This window comes from Pseudopodoces humilis, chromosome 13 (assembly GCF_049639895.1).
Source record: "Pseudopodoces humilis isolate 2021_Gansu_Grassland_sample_001 chromosome 13, ASM4963989v1, whole genome shotgun sequence".
NCBI lineage: Eukaryota > Metazoa > Chordata > Aves > Passeriformes > Paridae > Pseudopodoces > Pseudopodoces humilis.
In genome coordinates, this window is record NC_142212.1 from 17,524,102 (window position 1) to 17,545,239 (window position 21,138).

Sequence of the window (21,138 nt, forward strand, 5' to 3'; positions counted from 1 at the left end):
TCTGGAGATTTACAAAAATGACTCAGTGGGATTCTACTATGTTATGCTGCTTCTTCCTCTAATTTGTTACTGGATTTGTGCAGCTAAATGCTTATCACTAGAATTTCCAAGTTAAAGCAAGCTAAAAACAGAACCTTGTTTTTACTAGAACGCACTGCGGAAAAAGGAGTTGAGCAACCACTTCCTAAGGAGCTCCTACCCGCACTCTGCACCAAAACTGGGGAGTAAAAGAGCACAAGCTCTGGGGTTAGCAGAACTTTGTGAGCAATTACACACATATGAACTGTCTAGAGGAAAAACAAGAAAATATTTTTCATCACCATCTCTTTTCGTAATCTCCAGCATCACTTTAGAGCTGCAGCAAGTGCCAGGATTCAAACCAAACAAACCTCCCCCATCTGTCTGCACTGCCTACATGAGACAGCCCTGCCTGTTCCTGCCATTCCTGCTTCCCAAACCCACCTATTCCCCCTTGATTAACACACAAAGCCAGAGGGGTTGGCACTGGTGCATTGGCAGCTTTGTCATTCACAATAAACACTGAGGAAGGTTCTGAGTACTGAAGTCTCAGAATGAGTATTTACAGCCTGACCTGGAATCCAAAACGCCTAATAACATCTTTAAAAGCTGGGTAGTAACTTGGAAAAACATGCAGGCTTAAGCTGACTACCTGAAATGGATCATTTCTACTAAAAACACTGGGGTATGTGTGGCAGGAAAGGTTGAAGCAACCCCTTCATCTGCAGCAACACAAACTTTTTCTTTTCCACTAAGTTTCCTCGGAAGAAATTGAAAGCAATCAAATACCACAGAAAATAACATGGAAATTATCATTATGGAAAAAAAAAACCAAAAAACCAAAAGCAGAAAAGCTTTTATGTGCCTCCTTTTAACAAAAGAAAGTCCACTTGACTGACTTGAGCCCACACCCCGAGGCAGGGGCTTGGTTTGCTTTTGTTTCTGTTTATTTCAGTTTCCCTGTTTATTCAGCTTCTTCCCTCTCCCGGTGGCAGCCAGGGCAGCACGGGCAGGAAGCTCCATCCAAAACCAACAAGCAGCCCTTGATCCTGACAGCCACTCCATGCTGCTCTTTGAAACACAGATAGCCGTGTCCTTGTGAACCTGGAAAAAGCTTCAAGTCTTCTCCAAAGGAAAAGGTAACAAATCACCTCAGAGCCTCCTTGAAAAGAATTCCTGGTTTTGACCCCATGTGTCACATTAAGCTCAAAGAAGGTGGTGGAGGTGAAGAGGGAAAAGCCAACAAGTTACACAGTTAAAGCTTGATGTAGCTTAAATGCTACTTACACAGTGGTTAAAAAACTCCCAGCGTGAGTTAGTAGAGAATCCTTTGCTCCTTCCCTGGAGGCTGCAGGCATTTCCCAAAGATGCTGCTGTGGATACCAAATGCTTGGGAAGCATCTGGCTTCTCTGCTCACAGACAAATGCACTTCGCTGGTGTTTCAGACAATACATCCTACAATGAAGTTTAACCTCAGTGACACCAATTCCACCAGGTTCAAGCAAACTTCTTTGCCTTACACAGGCTGTGGACTGACTGAGGGATCAGGGCTGAAGGAAGAGTAACATGAACCTTTTAAATACACTTTTTAAGCAGAAAGCCTGGATACTAAATATCTTCTGCTCATTTTGACATCCGCTGCAGTGCTCTTCTCTGCTCTACTTCCTTTGGGAACGATGTGATTGCATTAAGGTGTAAATCCAGGACTCTCATTCTCCTAATCTTAGGTACACCCAACCACCAAAAAGGCAATGTGCTTTTCCATCACTGTTTTACCCCAACAGTCCCCTTTTCTTTGTAGTAGGAGCTAAAACACGGGTTTCACCAAAGCAGACAGACTCCCATCAAAGTACTTGGCAAAAGAAGTCTCAAAGAAAAGGTTTTTCTCAGGAAAGTTGATTTTTAATCTAAGCAGATGTGGTTTCAAAGGCTACCATCTCAATGACTGACATGTAGTGACATAAAATACCTGATAAGCTTATAAAAGAACCTTAAATGATAAAGTCTAAAGAAGCTGACCTGATAATGGGCAGCACCTACAATGCCCACTGCAAAACCAGGACACAAAGCCTTTGACAAGCTATTTTTTCACTGCTCAAAAAACAAAAAATCACCACAACAGCTTCAGACTCACCTTTTTTTTAACACAGGTTTCAGCAACAAAATCTTCTGTATTTCTTTTTCCATAACAGCAAAAACATCAGATCATATATTCCCCTTTGGTCCACTCCCAGGAGAGTGTAATTCCCATAACACAGGGTCTAAGTATTCTGTCAAGAGTTTTACAGGCCACAAAGCTCTCTGTGCAGATAAACTATGCTAAACCTACAGGCACATACCCTCCACATCACACACAGGTGCACAACAAACCTGTCTGGGTTACAAGTGATGAGAAACCTTTTGGATCCTGCAATACTTTATAACAAGTATTTTATAGAAAGCAGCGTTAACAGTAGTACTGAGGTGGTGATTACCTGCTGGTTTAAGTTCAATAATATCTACAGGAAGGCATAAGCTTAGTCTAAATCAACCTCATGAGATTGAAAAATAGGCCCTCAGACTTGCAAGTCTCCTTTCACGGGAACCACAGAAAACTGGAGAAGTTATTCTAAATACTTCATTCATTATTGAAATCACAGCATCTCTCACATTCTTTCAACCTAGGTAAGACATTCTTATATCAGCTGGAGTGATCTTTGTAGTGGTGTAAACTTCCCCCTTTTCACAACTGTTAGGAACAGCCCATCCACTACCCAGGTCTTGGCAGGTAAGGTTCACCCAGATGCCTCAGGACAGAGAAGGAAGACTGGGGTAAGCAAACACTCCTGGAAAAGCAGGAGACAGTGAAAGAGGCTGTGAATAACTAATACCTGCCTACCCAGTGAAGCACACTAATTATAGAGAATAATTGAACAACTGCTTTCCTTACTTAGGGAGGTGCAGATAAGAGGCATGGGCCTTCTCATACCTCAGATGGGAGCTTTAAGTGCTCTCAGCTGGCAGCAATGCACAGAAAAAGTCACCGGCTGTGACAATTAACAGCTTCATTTTAAGTCTCTTTTGTTCAAGTAACTCTTCCACTCAGACATATTACATGAAACAACCCTTCCCCAACTAAACAGATTTAGTCAAGGCACACAGCTACAACCTGAATGTAAAACCCATAAGGCACTGATGTTGGGAAGCAGCCACACTGTGTTTTAATGCTGTGGAGTTAAAGGTGCAAAGTGGACCAGGGGTCTGGTGTCCTCCTACAACCCCAGCAATACTTCACTGTATCAGCTCATTCTGTTTCAAACCAGATTCTCAGGGAAACTCAAAAACAAAGCCAGCCTGCAGAGGAAAGGGAGAGAGGTCCAGAAAATGAGTTACTTCAGGACATGCACAGACATGTGAAAAATGACCTAGAACTTTGGGTAAGCAGCAAATCCTTAAATGAGATGTACAGTAAGATTGGATGGATAGATTTCATTTAAGAAGTTGTTTACTAGCAACATTCCAGGAAAAATGTATTGCAATTAACAGACCTACGTTGATTTTATCCACAGTCTGTCCACTCAACCACTGTTCCTTGGAACTGGATGCATGGTGGGAATTGAATCTCTTGCTGGGAACAGGTGTGAGCATTTGCTGGAGCTGTGGGCAGTTCTGCTTTACCTCTGCTCCAAACACAACCTTCATTAAAACCTCTCAGTTGTGAGATTTTTGTGCCACTTGCTGCCTGAATTTGAAAAAAAAACCCACTTTTTTCTATAATACACTTTACACAGAGGCTAAAAAGAGACAGCTTGCATAACAAGCCTTATGCAATTTCCCAAATAAATTTCTACCTTTGTAGAGGGGGGGGAAGATTATGATGACTTGAAGATCTTCAGGCTGCATATTTGGCTTCAAAAGCTAAGTATCCACATGCCATTCAAAATCTTATTGATAAGTATTGCCACTACATCAGCACCCAAAAATCCCATCAGGAACAGTTCCCCACTGTGTAATAATAAAAGACAATCTGACAAAATACACAATTTACCACCAAAGTATATTCTCTAAAGAAAAGGCTAACACCAGCTAAAGAAAAACAAAACCAGAAAAGATCACTAAAATGCAACTTTAACTTTATGAACCATCTTCAGCCTGGAGTACTTTGCCAGAGCAAATACAGTAGTAAGTGTCTCATGTGGAAAACCTAGACTAAGAAAAAAGCCCACTAAAATACCATGCAACTGCATGATCATCATGAAGATGCTTAAAAAACAAACAGCCCTCACACTGTAAACAAGCAGGTATTTTAAGTCACAAACAATCCAAGTAACTCAGAGAGCAAAAACAGAAGTAAGAGATGAAGCCCAAGCAGCAACACAGAGAAAAATAAAGAGAGCAAGGGACCTGTCCAACAGATGAATTTTGACAAGTATTTTCACAGGTCTGAAAAAATTTTTCTTTTGCTTGATTTTTTAGTTGTTTTTGTGACTTGGCCTTTCCTCTCCACTGGTGTTTCTCTGGTCTCCACCCAGCCCCTGTGCATAGGGCTGGCAGTGACATCAGCCCTGCTGTGGAACAGCAACAGCCACGTGTACCAGCCCCTGCTCCAAGCAGGAATCTCAAACCCATACCTGGAGCACAACTGCAGCCTTGTAGCTGCACTGGGAATATGCTGAAAGTGTCAGTGATTCAGAAAGGAAAAGAAGCCTTCAATTAATTTTCTTTGGAAATTGAAGAGGTCCACTGCAAGTTTTAGATCTTGGAAGCCCAGGGGATTTTCAGCAACAGCTTCAGCTGGGTATCAGGGAGCAGAAGAGGGACATCAAGCCTGGCAGAGGCAGGATCCATCCCACCAGAAACTACAGACATTAAATTACACTTTCACAACTCAGCTAATCAGCCTCATTCCAAACAGAAGCTGCATTTATCTTCTCAGAACAGCAGACTTTTTTCTTAATTATCCAAGGTCAGTGGCAGTGAATACTGAGCAAACTGACTTGGGGAAGCAATATAGATAGAAACCAGGAGGGCAGGCAGCCTTACATTTGCTTAGCAGTAGCATCCCATTTTAAAATAAAGTAGCTCCTTTTAGAGATGAGAATTACTTTCTAATCAATCACCAACCAACCAATCACATTTTATAACCTGTGCCTTCTTAGAAACAGAAATACTAAGGTCTGTACCAGCAAAATTCTCCCTTTTTCACAGAATCACATAGGTTGGAATACACCTTTAAGACCCAGTCCAACCCTGCACTGCCAGGTCCACCATTAAACCATGTCTCCAAACACCCCACCTACACATCAGCTAAGAGAAAAAAACCTTTTTAGACACTGGAGTGCAAAGGTTTTAAGACAACTGAAGTGTTCATCAGTCAGCTAAAGGAAGAAAATTACATTAATTTTTTATCAAACTCACCCAGAATTAGATAGAGCAACACCTCAGAATTTTGATCACCATCTCTGTGTGCATAAGATATTCACAGACATTAATATAAAATACTTGAAAGTGTTACCTCCAATCCAATCCCTACAAGACAGGAGGTCTGAGGTGCACAGACTCACCTGCTGCCTTGCTGAAAAACACAGCTTTGCCTGACAGGCTCGAGCTTGTCACAAAGCAGAAATTACTCTGGAAGGCTCAATAGCCATTTCAGCTCCTCTAAAAACACAAGTGGTTAAGGGCTGACAGGTACTGCACAGCAGAAAGGTATTGCATAATTGCCCTGAAATGTCTATTCAAAAACTCCACAACAGAGTGTGTGTATTAATGCATATTATTCTCAGGAGCTGGGGAGTTTTTTCATGTAGCATCCACAATTACACAGCAGCCAAAGATTTCTGCAAACACAGAAGCAAAGAATAGTTCCAACAAGCTTAACATGAGCAATGCTCTTGGTTTGAGCAGGGCCTGATGAGAAAGACATCAGAGAAAAGGGAAAGGTACAGAAAGATGCCTCCATAAGTCTCGTGATGGAACTGACACATCAGCAACAAACCTGCCCTGACCATAATGGACAAAAAACATCATCCTTTAAATGCACAGTGGTCCTCAGGCAATGCAGGGATTGCACAGGGCTGTGTTTCTTTCCAAGTTACATCCTGGCTTCCTAAGCTTGTTGGGTACATTATATAACAATTAATTACACCGCTGTTCGGCGTGCTTTTAACTGCAATGATTCAAACTGCTTCCAGGAGCTCACTAATCCAAAGTACAATCCTCTTGACAGCAACTGACAGATTCAGAATATTCAGTTCTAGCTGAAAGGAAGACAAATCAAACCCCTCATCTGCTGCAAAAAGAGCCAATATTCCTGCTGACCAGACCCACAGCTCCATCAGGGGCTGGGACACGCTGTCCATGGGACAGCTCTGGGAAGAGGCAGGAACCAAGCTGTGCTAACACAGCAAAGGAAGACTTCCCAATGGCCACCTTCAAATTTATAGGGAAAAAAGAAAATCTGGTCTGGTTTGCATTTCCTCACAGGAAAGGTTTCAGCCACCAGCTCCTGGACCCAGCAGACACCCTCCTCCTCAGCCACATGCTCTTCCCAGCCACTCTGCCAGCCAGGACCTTCTCTGCAAGCTCCAACACAATTCTACATGCATTATTTATCCCTCCTGCTAAGTCATGCAGTGGGCTAATTACTTAACTATTGTAATGATATTTTGCAATGGCTGTACTCTGTTATACTGATTTTCATGAGCTTGCTTGTTTTCAGAAAAGAGCATATTTTCCTGGAGCATAAGAAAGCCCAAGATTGACATTAATTTAAAGCCTAAGAGCTAAATGTCAAAAGGGAATTTTTAGAATTATCAAGATATTCTTAATCAAAAAAATGTTAGTATATTATTTGATTTCTACTGTATGTGCTAACAACCACAGAAGACATGTTTTTTCATTAATCTAATGAAATATGAAAATAGTTATTAACAATTTGTACATGTTAATGACAAAGTTTTTCCCTCCAAAAGAATGACATTTTCCTTTTAAAACTCTTCAAGACTTTGGTTAGTGTAATTACCAAACATCTGAAAGCTGAGAGACTGATTTTTATTAACAAACTCAAACTCAAGTCAAGACACATTTGCATGCTGTGCTTACCACCACATTAAACTTTACTGGGATAAATGCTCATCCTCAGTCTCAGAGAATTGTTACTGTAAAACACTGTTTAGAATCAGCTTTTTCTATATACTCAACATGATGTAAGCTACACAGCAGAGCAACTAAACAATTATTTATGTCTCCCTGCCCCCAGGATGCTCTTCAGGCTATGCATGATTCAAGGTGTACTCGCAGCAGTTTTGTGGAGCGATGAACAGCATTTCCAAAAATTCAACAGTCCCAGTAGTTCAGAACTGGTTGGAAAACTTTTTCTGCCCGGAGCCAGCAATTCTTCCAGGAGGAACTTTACTTTAAAAGCTGTTAAGGGTAATACCCTGAACTGGCACAAGCAGGGAAAGCAGTAAGTCACGATAATCGACCTGTCTTACCTACTAATAATCTGTTGGCTATACAAGCAAAGACATGGATACAACTCCAGGGAAAAGGAATGTAATCTTTTTGATACAAGTGAGCACATAGATGAAGCTCATTGAAAACTGCAGCTCTGCAAAATTTGGTGAATCTCTTGGGTTTTTTTGGGTATTTTGTTCCATTCTGCTTGGAAACAAGAAAATGTTTGGTCACCAAGGTGCTCTCCTTAAAAAAAAAAAACCAACAAACAGAAAAGAACCAGATGTAGCAGTCTCAGGCCCTGTTCAGACTTTAGAGGATCTAGGAAGACCAAGAGCAAAGAGCAGTCTGATGAGTCCTCTGCTTACACAGACAGACTATGCTATTCCCTGAAGTCTTTGTTTAGGGCTTTATTCAACACATTTCTCAAATCTTTTTTATCTATTAAAAACATCTACTTGAACAAACAGTCCTGGAAAAAAAAAGCAAGATCACAAAAGACAACCATGTTAAGTTTCATGTCAACTTATTCCCTTTTTTCTCAGTGCATCAATCCCAGAGGCCTGATCCAGCCCTTGCAGCTGACAGCAAAGTGCTGTGCTGACTTCTGCAGCCTCTGGACATGACTCAAAAAATCAATGCAAGGAGCAAAAGGTCACATTCTCCCCAAGCATCAACTACCTGTTGAACCAAGAGAGACATGCAGATGCTAGCACACTCAGAAATAAAGCAACCAACAGTTATCAAACTCATTTCTAAGCACAATGTCTGTATTCCCACACCTGTGACTAAGTAAACCTGCTCCTCACACTACACCTTTGTTGGAAAAAAAAATAAAAAATACACTACTCATGCTTGTGACAGCTTTTATAAACAACTAAGTGCAGTACACAGCTGTACAACTTAAGAGTTTTGAATTCAGAGTGCCAGTGGGAAAGTCAGTCTGGCTTAAAACTCAAAAATTGCAAGAGAGGAAAAACTAGAGAGGTGGAAATAAAACCAAACTACTGCTCAGTGCTATTCTTCACTGTCCCTGCACATTAGGGAAAACCCTGAGAACTATAATAGGTACATTATTACGGATCTTTTTCCATTACTTGCTTGACATGCTGGGCCATTGGCAGCATGAGTGCCTCTTTCAGGCACAAGAAGCAAGACTGTCCTGATGTTCTACATCCTTGTAAGTGCACAGGCTGAACATGAAGGTGTGATCTCCCATGCATTCACAGAGCAGCAATGCAGCACATGGGCATGATATTCTATTTGTCATTGATTTTTCTACCAATTTGTTAATTTGTAATTGGAAAAAAAATCATCCCCTTCATAGATGGGATAGCTTTTCCTTACAAGTTTCACTGTTGCTTTTTTGAATGCTGATTCAGTGTGTCTCAGCCCAGCAGTGTAAATTCCTGGAGTGCACTTGTATGTTCCCAGCTGATGCAACCCAGGAGCCTCAAGGAATCCTTCACAGGTCTACAGTACTGAATGCAAATATGCGGTCCCAGCTGGCAGAGGTGCTGCCAAACTGTCACTGTCAATAAGTCATCTAACGAAGCTCAAAATTTCAGTTTGAGCTCTGCTATTCCAGCCTGTCCCTGTGGACAGCCCCACAGTCCCATGGCTGCTAACAAAGTATGTCTCAAATGCATCAGATCTTCTTGACCTCAGAAGTTAAGCAACTTACAACTAACTTGACTCACATCTGGCAATAAGTTCTCCTAATTAATGAGTCTTAATTGCTGCCAGAGCCCTGTATTCCCACACCCATGACAAAGCATGTTCCTCGCTCTGCTAACCCCTATATAAAACTGCACAGCTCTGACAGTCCCGTGCCTGTAGTACCACACAGCTGAGCCATTCCTCCCGTACTTCAGGAGCAAAGACATCACTGTATAAGAGAGAAAAGTGTACAAAAAGTAACCCCCAGACCATTCCAGCAGCTCAACATCACTTGCTTTCTGGCTGCCCTTGCTCTTTTTTTTTATCTATACAGCTCAGACAAACGAAGTTAAACACTGTTTGTTAATTCTGACTTCGCGTGAAGTTTTGACAAGACATTTCAGAACCTAAAGTGTCTCCCAACAAGCTGTACGTGGACTTCACAGTGCATTTATTTTACGGATAGGTAAAAGCATGCAGGTGAGTTACCTAAATGTCCAGATTCACAGCAAGCTTCCCCCCCCACCCCCCAAGAAGTCATGTCAGAGCTGCCAGCCCCCTACTCACAGTGCTGGAGGGTACAGAAACACCCACCAGCCACTCAGAGCAGCCCTTTCCTCCCAACATGTACAGCTTCCATGTGTGCCCTGTTGGAACTGACCATCTCTGGACACAGATTCTGCTTACACAAGGTTTGCAGCCCTGTATCCCAAAACTCCTGCCCACCTTGAGGGAAGTCCATGCTTGCTTCAGATGGGATCACTGCTGTGGCTCCCAAGAGCCCAGAAGGGAGCAAAGCAGCCATGGAGGAGCAGCAGCTTGCAGGTTAACTCACCCTCCTTGGGCAAAGCTGGATGAAGACCAGCACACCAAGCTACCTTGAATCCACCCCAGTGCTGCTGCCACACACCAGCACAGCCCCAGACAAGCCACCCTCCCTCACTGCCTCACGCTTTGCCTTCTGCTCTGACAGAAACCCAGAGCCACCAGACTCCGCTGCAGTAACTTCTGCAACCCAAGGGCTTCCCTTTCAACACTTCTCCTCCAATTAAGACCCACCGCCCTTCAAATCAGCCAGCTGCCTGTCTTCTCTCCACCAGTCAAGCTACTTGTGTGTAAAACCAATAAGACACACAATTCCCCCAGAATAATTCACCATTTTTATGGGCAGCATTTTTACAGGGTGCAGGTTTCCGAATTGCTAATAGTATGCTGAATTGCAAACATTTCCTAAATCTTGTTAAATATTTCTGTTAAATTGATCCACACCCTTAGGTAACAAATGAAAACAGTTTTATTTCTCTTCAAGGCACCTGTAATAACGGAGCAATGGTAGCAAACAGGCACCAAACAGCTCCCTGGCCCTATTAGCATTACAGAGGAAAGCCTCCCCTTCTGCTGCTAATGATGTGCTCTACCCTGTATCCCCAGGAGACAAATGACTGCACTGGCTGATTGACTCCATCACAGGGCCATCATCCATCAATGTATTGCCTCTCTTATTGAAATCTCATCTCAGGAAGAGAAAGTGCTCTGTGCCACTTCCGAAAAAAACAGTGAAAGCACTTTCAGAATAAGAGCTCCAAGATATATAATGAGAGCCAAATATTTCAGCAGAGACACACATTCCCAGCAACCTGAACAGATCACCATGCTTTGTCCACCCAGGACAAGTAAGATTTATATCCTTCTGCTAAACTAGATCTTTTTTCTTTTTAATTAAACAAAGGAATGAAACACGTACTGCAGACATAAATTTCTTGATCAAATTATAACACAGACAGTGAATATAATAATACAGATTAAAAATGGCATCCTGAGGATATTTAGTTAGCTGACTTGCTAAAGGGTGAATTCCAGCATCTCTTACACAGACTGAAATCACATTAATACCATACAAGCCCCACTGTCATCTTCAAACAGAAGAAAATAGAAATCCTTCCATGTATTTATTTACTACATAGGTAACAAAAAGAAAAAAAAAAAAAGAGAGCAATCCTATTCCATTAACAAATACCCCTATAATTTATAAAATGCTGCACATATGGGACCGGGGTGCAGGGAGTAATCCACACTCACCACTCATCAAGCAGTTTTCTGATCAACTTTACATCACCGAAGCCACCAAATCCCAGCAGTTCTGCATCCTCTGTCCACCTGCCCAAATCAACCACGTGAAGCTGCACACAAATTACCCAGACACAGCTCCATGTGCACAAAAATAATTTAGTTCAGTTAAAATATTTTTGATTATGATCAGTCTCACTTCTGTCTACTCAAAAATATAAATCTGAAGAAGGCAGCTTTATCTCAGGAAAGATACTTTGTCTCACTTAGCACCTCTGCATGTTACAAACAATTCATTATAACTCAGAAATCCCCATGAACAATCTGCTCAAGAAAACATGTCTAAACATTTATTCCTTGTTTAGCCCTAAACAAAATCCAAAACTGATTTGTTTTGCTTCCATTTTATTTAAAGACAACCAATCTGGTAAGATCCTAAAACTAAAGTTTTTGGAACTTCTGAACAGAGAATCATAGAATGGCTGGGGTTTGAATGGATTCTAAAGATCATCTTGTTCCAACAACTTTGCCACAGGCAGGGACACCTTCCACTATCCCAGGGTGCTCCAAGCCCTGTCCAACCTGGTCTGGAACAGCTCCAGGGATGGGGCAGCCACAGCTTCTCTGGGCAACCTGTGCCAGGGCCTTACCACCCTCACGATGAAGAATTTCTTCCTAATACCTAATCTAACCCTGCCCTCTGCCCAGTTTGAAACCATTCCCCTTGTCCTGTCCCTTCATGCCCCTGTAAAAATTCCCTCTCCAAATTTCTAGTGTCTTGATCCTTGTGGCATAAGGGTGTGTTCCACAATCCCAGGCCAGTGTCTCAGGAAAGACCACATACAGTTCAAATCAGGTCTCCTGGTTTCATGATCCATATTTTAGATCCCTACAAGCCCTTTTCCTTGTGGATTTCCAGTATTACTTAACAGCAGATAGGCTGTGGGTGTACTTTGAACTTTCAGAAACACAAAAAGAACTTTAGGAATAAAATATTATCAAAGGAACACACAGTTTTAAGCAATTAATTTTGGGTTTTGTAGGGAGAACTTGAGATTGACATTATTTGGAATACAATGAGTTACTGAACAGTCAAACAAAACCCAGTGGGTCAGCAAAGAGAAGTGACGCTTTTCTCTCTCACTTATATTTGAGCCAGTCAGAATTACTATCTTTCCCATGTTTAACAGGCAGTGATTTTGTTGGTGTACCAATTAGCACTCTGCTACAAAAAACATGCTCCTAATTAATAGCTGGGTTATGGGAAGAGCAATGTTAAGGATCTGGTTGTACCTCCAGATGTACCAAAAGAGTGCAAAAGGAGCTCTGCTTGATGTAAAGGAAATCTGTCTGCACAAAGAGACAATCAATGTATTTAGCATATGTCAGCTCTAAAAGGAACTTAGAGAAACGTAATGAAGGCATTTCCACATTATTTCTGTTGTATCCTGTAATCCTGGACATCTGCTTAGGGTAGCCTGGATGGGCTACTCAGTGTTCCTGGTCTGCTTTTTTTGCTGTGCCCTTAACATAAAATGGCCATAAGGGAAGTTTGCCCTTACCTGTCTGAAACAACTTTAAATAACTCATAAACTTCCCTTCCCTCTGGAAATGGTCAAATTTCTCCTTTTCTCCTTGTGAAGAAATAGCCCAGTGCAAAGAGACAAAGTACAGCTGGAAGACACAGCCACGGAGAGTTTGTATGAATCTTATTTCAGGTCAGAGCTACGCATTACGAAACTCCAGCGCACCTTGCGAGTGACCTACATTGCAGGACTGGAACCCACTAACCTACAGAACCACCTGAAATCCCACAAAATAGGTCAGTGAGTTTCCTCCTAAGAAGAATTCCCCAGACAAGAAGAGATGCACATGAAATAAAGGACAAGCAGAGCACATGCTTTGCCTGATGCAGGAGCCATGTGTCTCACTCTGCTGCCATATTCCTGCAGACCAGCAGGACTCCCCAGAAGTGCTGTGAACTTCTGTGCTCCTCACTGAGGGACCCTGGAGGGACCTGTTTGTTCAAGCCCAATGGAGCAGGAAGAAAAGGAGCAGTGCCACAGCAAGGAACAGTAAGCCCACCAATAATTCAAACCAGCTGGAGTACGAGTGACACCCAATTCAAGATCACCAGTGAACTCATCTGGAATTATGGCAGGGGTGTCCAAGTTACAGCACAAAAGCCAGGTGTAGCCAGCCAAAACAATCCATCCAGCCCATAGCACATTTCTTGACTCCTTTCACCTCTCATGAGGGTCTAGGGTCTCATGCATTTTCTTCAGGGACTTAAAAATTCAGCCAAAACAGAGTCCCAGAGTGCTGCACCCTCCTGGGGAACACCAACACTGAGCACAGGACACTCAGCCAGGGTGCCACAGGAGCAGAGGACAGCCACAGGGAACCACACTTTGCACCCACCACTTCCCTCCTCTCAACTATCACTCCAGGCAACACTGCACACTGTCTTATTTCCAGTGCAGCCAATTCCTCTTACCAGACAAACCCCACATCAGGGGTGCACCCACCAGCCGTGCAAAGGCAGCAGCCCCTCCGCAGCAGCAGCTGATGGGAACATGAAACAATCAGGGCAATTAAGAAAGGCACGCAGAGAAAGTTGCTCTGCATTCCTCTGCCTACCAGTTCCCCACGAGGACCTGTTGGGAGCCAGGGGTCAGCATCCCAGTGGACGCAACGTCTGTTCACAGCAATAAAAGAGAGTTGCATGCCCTCTCCTCCTACACGCACACACACACTTTGATTTAGATTCCCATCTCCCAGAAAAGCAGCCTGTGGAGGAACGGAAAAATGAATAATATCCACACTGAATATTATCAGTGATGTATTAACACGCTCAGTGTCGCAGTTTATCCATTAGATCTGCAGAGAGTCTCCACGAGAAATCAGAGATTGACATTAAACTCTACCACCCACAATTAACCCAAACGGGAATCCACATAAATATTATCAACGCCCCTTAAGCATGCTGAAGATTTTATTACTTATTTTAGCCAAAAGATCTTTTTATCCTAATGAAAAAAAGGAAAACAGGTATAGTTATTATTCCTTAGTAGGACATTCAGAAAAAAAAAAAAGTGGTAGAAGCAAAGTGAGTCACAGGAACCACCATACTCCCAAACTGAATTTGCCACCCACAGCTTCTCAGGTACCCAAATCTGACAACCATAGCAAAGGGGTATTGCCTTGGTGCTGCATGTCAACACTGAGGATTCTCCCTGCTGAGAATGATTTCCCAGAGGTGCTGAGATCTAAGAGAAATCCTGGGGTGATGGTAATGAGATCATTAATGCCAGAGCCAAACACCGCAAAGAGCAAATCAGGACACAATTCTCACTTCTTTCAAACAGCCAAAGTACAAGACACAGATCTTATGCCAGGGTTATGCTTGCACCAGGCTGACAGATAATAGCTGATCTGAAGCTGAACAGCTTCATCTGCTCAGTTGAAGCCACACAGACCAACTTCATGCTAGTCTAAAAAGTAAGTGCAGCATGAATCTGTACCAGAAGTCAGTTCATAACGGATCAATACTCCAAGCCATGTGGCTGAGACACATGTGGTTCTGCAAGACAAGTCACAGATTCAAACTTGGTGTGTTGTCAAACCACAGCCCCAGAATTCAGGGCTTGCTGTGAACCATCAGCATTGTCTGCTTGTCAGATGGTGTTTGCTCCTGCCCTTGGCTCCTCTGCCCTGGTGGGTTTGCCAGACCTAGTAGAAGCACTCCCCAAATCCACAAAGTAACAGCCACTTACTCTTAGGCAGTGCTGGTAAATAAGGGATGAGACAACAGAGATCTCAAGAACTCCTGGCACGTGGGCAAACATTTTGCAAATAGGATTGTGCACTGCAGCACTCAGCAGTACCCAGGCAGGGTTACACTGCACCCTCCAGCACCAGAACAGCAGTCCCTGAGGGGATACACCCTCAGGATGTGAATGGTCCAGTGGAACACTGCCACAACTCCAGCATGGTACAGCCCCATGCTTCATTCCTCTCCTAATCCAACAGCCATTTAAATTCAGCAATCAACAGGAAAAACAGGGATGATTTGACAATAGATTTAAACAGCCAAATAGTAAAACAAATATTCCAGAATAAAAGCACCAACACTGCTTCCACAGCAGCTTTCTTTTAAGACAAGTTATATATTCCATTTTTATAGAAATTAAGCCACTTAAAAGCCAGCTATGATGCTAAATAAAACCCACCTTAATGCAAGTGAAAGCTAACTAACTTGAGAGAACAAAATTAAACCACTTGGCTTCCAACCTACACCACAGCCACACATCACTGCAAGAGTTTTCAGAACAGTCCTGCAAACACATGGCAAATAAGCAGGGCACATATTATTTGTATGAAGGTCAGGATCATAAGCCTGATTCCTCATTCCAGGAATAGCAGGACTATCTGGTGCCTATTCTGGTCATCCCAGCCTGGATGCAGAAGAGAATACTTTTCCATGGTGACATGGACAGTAGTTTGCATCCTTCAAGGTGGTAATTCAGACCCCACAAACATGAGAATTTTCTGCAGAACTGAAGAGAAACAAAGGCCAGTATCTGAGACATCTGTTCCATAGAAGAGAATTCAGTTTATAAAATATAAACAGTTTTAGCTCGGTCTCCCCTCAAAAATAAAGATGGCAAGAAGGTGAAGTACTACTGTCATCACTCCTTGAGCACTCCACAATTAAGTGTACATTCACATCACTTGGTACAAACTCCAAACCCTGCTTCAACTTCAGGCATACAGGTATTAGCAACAAATAAAACAGAAATTCTTGCTCAATTTATACCTTGCAGAGGACACACACATTTCAACTCAGTTTCATACTAAAAGCTCCCATTGTTTTGTTAATTTGCGCACCAGACATCCATTTGTTGCTTTCACATTTTCCACTACCTTTAAGTGAATTTCTCTGTACTCAAGGCACATTCATGATAAGAGGATGTGGAGTTTGGACAAGAAAAGCATTCATCTCAAATTTAGAGAAAAAAATAACATCAGAGAAACTCCATCACATCACACCACTTGCCTATTCATCCAAAATGAAAGTTTTAAAAAACAGTTTCCCTAAAATCATAAGGAAGGGAGCACATATTCTCCTTCACAATGAAGTCTAAAAACAATTCCATGTAGAAACACTTCACACCCCTGCCTGGGAGGAGAGAGGAAGTTATGAGAGGTGTACAGGAACACAATATATGTAAACGAGCAGAGAACCAAAGGAGCAAGAAGAGGAGCAAGAATGCCATTAGGAAAAACAAATAGGAGCAGAGAGCCATCACCTACCCCCAAATAGGAACTCACAGGAAATATGAGGCCAAATCCTGCCCTCACATTCTTAGGAAATCCAAAGTAAACTTTCCTTCCGTGTTTGAAGAAGTAATGGATATTGGAAAGGAACATGAGTCTGTGGAGCAAACTTCCTGGCAGAAGTTTCAATTCCAGTCTTCTGAGTGCAGGAGCTGGTGTTGCTACACCAGAGCAAACCACCAGAAGAGACAGAGAACACAAGTTAAGTGGTGACCAGCACCAGTTCCCTGTGCTGTGACACCAATAAAAATCTCCAGGAAAGGGATAAGGCTCTATAAACCCCAGCAAACAGCTCCCCACTGCTCACTCTGCAGCCAGCTAAATCATCATCTCACCCAGCTGAGCTCTGTATTGAACAGAGATGGTGTCTTTGCCATCATCCTCACAGAAGGAAAACAGTAAAAAAAAAACTCATCATACTTGCCTAAATAGAAAGTAATAAAAGTTTAACCATAAAATAGCAAGAAGCCAGGTGAGGAAAGGAAGTTAGTGACATACTGTAACAAATCCAGTATACAAGTGCTACACGTTTAATATAATCTTTGCACAACAATTCTTCAGAGATGGATTTGACCTAATTTTTATTTAAAAGTGCACCTGAAATATTTATAAACAGCTCCTTGAAAAAGCAGTCGAGTGCAATTTAACTGTTCAGCCTCTACAATGATTTTGACTTGGCAGGTCAGCTCTAAAACTCACTGTTGTTTGAAGCTCCTTTTATGAGATCCTAGGGAAAGGGGATAGTTGGATCTGAGAAGATAAAACTTCTAACTGCTGCCAGCCACCCCTCCCACACACCAACAGATTATATTGACTCTGAAAAAATATACACACGGTGAGAACTAGCTAAGGGCCTCACCAGTTCTTAAATAAGAGAATATTTATCAGCCAAAGTAAATTCCACAACAAATAACTGGCTTCACAGTACAGGGAGGGGAGAAGTAGGTCATACCAGATCTTAAAAAAATCCCTGGGCATGCTGTGACTGCATACAACAATTTGATGAAAAACAGTTCCCTCACCATGTCTTTCACTACTTGGTTATGTTTTTTTAAAAAGTGAGTTTGATAAATTTCTGTGTTACTGAAGTAAGTCACAAGGAAGCAAGGCAGTTTTAACTGTAGAAAAGTGTCATCAACTTGTCAAATTGCAACTTAAAAGTCAAGCTCATCAGACACCTTATATTTCAAGTAATAAATTATCAATCATAACTCATTAAGTATCTTTACATCAGTCATTTATTTTAAAAAAATCTGAATAATTTCCCAGCACTGATTCGTACACCACATAGTATAAAATTCAAAGTAACACCACAAATAGCTCTGACCTCCCAGAACTTCCCAACACACAATGCTCTCTCACAACACTCAATCACTCCTGCTTTCTGTTATATTTATTCATAAATTATACAAATATGCAAGCAGACATGATGGGCCATTGAATATTTTAAATACTTTTTCAAATTCTACAAACAAAAGCAATTTTAAAAGCAGCAAAAAATGAATAGAAAGCTGATGAATTAAATGAATTAAAATTAGAAGCCATTCATAAGGGTCCATTAAAAGCTAAACAGAATTACAATGCTCTAGACCCGAGAATCACATCTGCAAGTAAGGCTACAGCTCTTAACCTGAAATCATCGACTGCTTTCACTCTTAATGGCCCTTTAAAAGACAAACCATCCTACTACAGCAACAAACAGTTTGAAAGTTATCTTTAAAAAAAATAAAAACGCAAGGGCATGTGAGAGCAGGCTGCTGCTCTCCAAATGAACAGCAGCATGGTGGCCAATGAAAATAACAGTGTCTGATACAGGACAGATCCCATCTGGGCTCCTGCATTTCCTTGGGGCTCTGCTCCCACTGACACCCAGGCACTGGTGACACTGGGAGCGTGTGGGGATTGCACGGCCACGCTCCGGAGGAGCAACATGTTCCACCTGAGCCAACAGGGAAGCCAAGGAAGCAGAAACCCACAGGAATGAAACGTGCTGGGAAAGTTCAGCTGCACAACTAAGACTGAACGAGTCAAGAATCAACTCCAGGTGCACACGGAACACTGCTGTCCCAAAGCTAGACATTACTCAATGCTCTAACCATGTTATTTACAACTGGTTTAAGTTCAACCTCTGTACATTTTGTAAAAAACACAGATACTTGTAGCTGACGTGCATCACAAAACACAGAGTGAAGCACTTCAGTGCTCTGTTACTGTAACTCAGAGTTTCAATGGCCCGAAAACATGCTCCCCATTAAAAATGTAGGCACTTCACATTGTCTAAAGCACAGTGCGAACAATAACAATCCAACACGCTTTCACCTCCTTTGTCAATCAAGCTAAGACAGCCAAGTCATGCAAACAGCCTGCTGATGAGAGCACCTCAATACACAGCTGCACTCAAGGAAAACGAAGCCTTTCACAATGGAAACCTCACAGACTATTTCTTTGGCAAAGCACAGCAATGGGAACCCAAATTTGGAAGGCACAGTATGAACAAAATCTGAAATCAACATGGTAGAACAAATCACAAAAAAAAGGGAAAGCAGAGCACCACATGCCTGCTTTAGCATCAACTGATACCTCCAGGACAAACTTTCCAAACCCTCCAACTGAGAAATAGCAACTTTGGGGGCTTTTTTGAGATTAAATTAACTACTGCATGTCAGACTCACCACCTCACAAAGACCTCCACAGTTTCTCAGAGCAAGGCAATCAGAGAGACCTGACAGCTAAAGCTTTCAAAATCCCGCACCATTCCCACACTGAACACAAAGCCGATTCCTTTCTGATGACAACAGTCACCGAGAGATCAACATCTCAGGGAGGGAGTTGTTCTTACCGCATCTTTAGTTTCAGCCGTTTCCTTTCTCGCTCCCTAATCCTAAATCATTTCTACTCCTGCAGAGAACACAGGTAAACCTCCACCCAAACCACAGAAAACCATCTGCCCCAAACCACAGTCAGCACGTTTCTGGCTGGCTGTGCATCTCCAAAAGGTTCTCTGAACACCAGCAACACAAAAAAGCACAGAACAACAAAAAGATTCGGGTTGCTGCCATATCCACGAAACATGTCTTCCAGCTCCAATTAAACGCTTGAAAGAGAATTTTTAAAATCCACAAGCTTTTGAACGGGGACAGAAGGGACGGCATCGGGGGAGAGAAGGGATGCAACCAGCCGATATCCAGGCAACAGCAAAAAAAATCAACAAGTCGGCGCAGCCCAGCGCGGAGCAAGAGCCGGGTTGAAAGGTGCGGACGTACCTTGTGGAGGTGCCTTTCCTGACATCGCAGATGCTGCATTTGAAGGCTTCCGCGCTGTTCCTGAAGGTGCACACGCTACAATCCCAAAAGCCTTCGTCGGCTGCAGGTTTGGCTTGCCTTTTCGGCCTTGAGGAGGGGGAGGGAGAGGGAAAGCGTGTGTGTGTACGTGTGTGTTTGGGGAGGAGGAGAGAGGCGGCGGGAGGAGGAGAGAGAGAGGAGGAGGAGGAGGAGAGAAAGAAAACACACACATGAGAAACCATGTTACAGAGCCCCGAAACCCAGCGCCTGCTCGCACGGCCGCTCTCCCGCGGGGCCGGGAGCAGCCGACAAACCCCGATCGGGGCCGGGCCCGGAGAGGTGCGGGGGGCGCCGAGCTCCGCCCCGGCCCCGCCGGGCCGAACCCGCCGGGCCGGGCCGCCCGCGTCCCCCCGCCCGCGGCGGGAGGGGGGGAGGGTGGGTGGGCGAGTTTGCGGGCTGGGAGGCGCGTTCCCTCCTCCACCTTGTTAAACCTCCCTTTGTCTGGGAGCGGCGAGTGCGCGGAGCGGGGAGTGCGAGCGAGCGGAGCCGCCATGGCTGCGCTCGCACCGCACCAGCCCTGGCACCGGCGGCAGGCTGGGAGACACCGGCACTCCTCCTCCTCCTGCTGCCCTTCCACGCTCCCTCCATCTTAGGAGCCTCCCTCACTCCCTCCCCGCCCGCGGCCCCCCCCGCCCCCGCCCCCCGCGGACCTGGCGGGGCGGCGCGGGCCCGCCGCCCCCTCCCCCGTCGCTCCCTCCATCTTAGGCGCCCCTCGCCGCCCCCCCCCGCCGGGGCCGAGCACACGCCGGCGGCTGCCAGCCAGGGCCTACCCGCCGCCATCCCCTCGGCCGGGGCCGGGGCAGAGGCGGCCGCGCCGCGCTCCCTCCATCTTACCGCCTCTCCCAGCCCGCCCCCGCGCCCCCGCTCACCTGGTCGGGCTCTTCTTGTCGCCCATGACCATGGATCGGGGCCGCCCCTGCCCTGCGCACAAAGAAAGAGGCGAGGGGAGGGAGGGCGGGGGGACGGGGCTGCCTCCGTCCAGCAGGCTCCGGCTGCTGCGCACCCCGCGCCGCCGCTGCTGCCGCTGCCAGGCTCCGCTCCGGACTAGCAGCGCAGCGCAGCCCGGCGCCCTCCCTCCTCCTCCTCCTCCTCCCTCTCTCCCTCCCCGCGCCGCGCCGCTCCGGCGGGCGGAGCTGCTGCCGCGCCGCGGCCAATGGGGGCGGCCCCGCCGCCGGCCCTGCCGGGGAGGGAGCGGGGGGGAGCCGGGAGCGCCCCCTGCGCCGCCCCGCCGGGTCCCACCCCCGCCCGCACGGAGCCCCCGCGGGCCGCCCCTCC

At 44.5% G+C, this 21,138-nt stretch overlaps 1 protein-coding gene across 1 annotated transcript in view; it reads right to left on the reverse strand.

Annotated features, from left to right (window-relative positions):
• The window catches only part of RYBP (RING1 and YY1 binding protein), a 38,615-nt gene extending 17,686 nt beyond the window's left edge, over positions 1–20,929 (reverse strand). Inside the window, exons 1-2 of the mRNA XM_005521978.3 lie at positions 20,733–20,929; positions 19,786–19,911 (exon numbers count right to left, since the gene is read on the reverse strand). Coding sequence (XP_005522035.1) covers positions 19,786–19,911; positions 20,733–20,764 — 158 coding nt within the window. The 5' untranslated portion in view covers positions 20,765–20,929. The remainder of the gene's footprint in view (positions 1–19,785; positions 19,912–20,732) is intronic.
• Between the last annotated feature and the right edge of the window lie 209 nt (positions 20,930–21,138).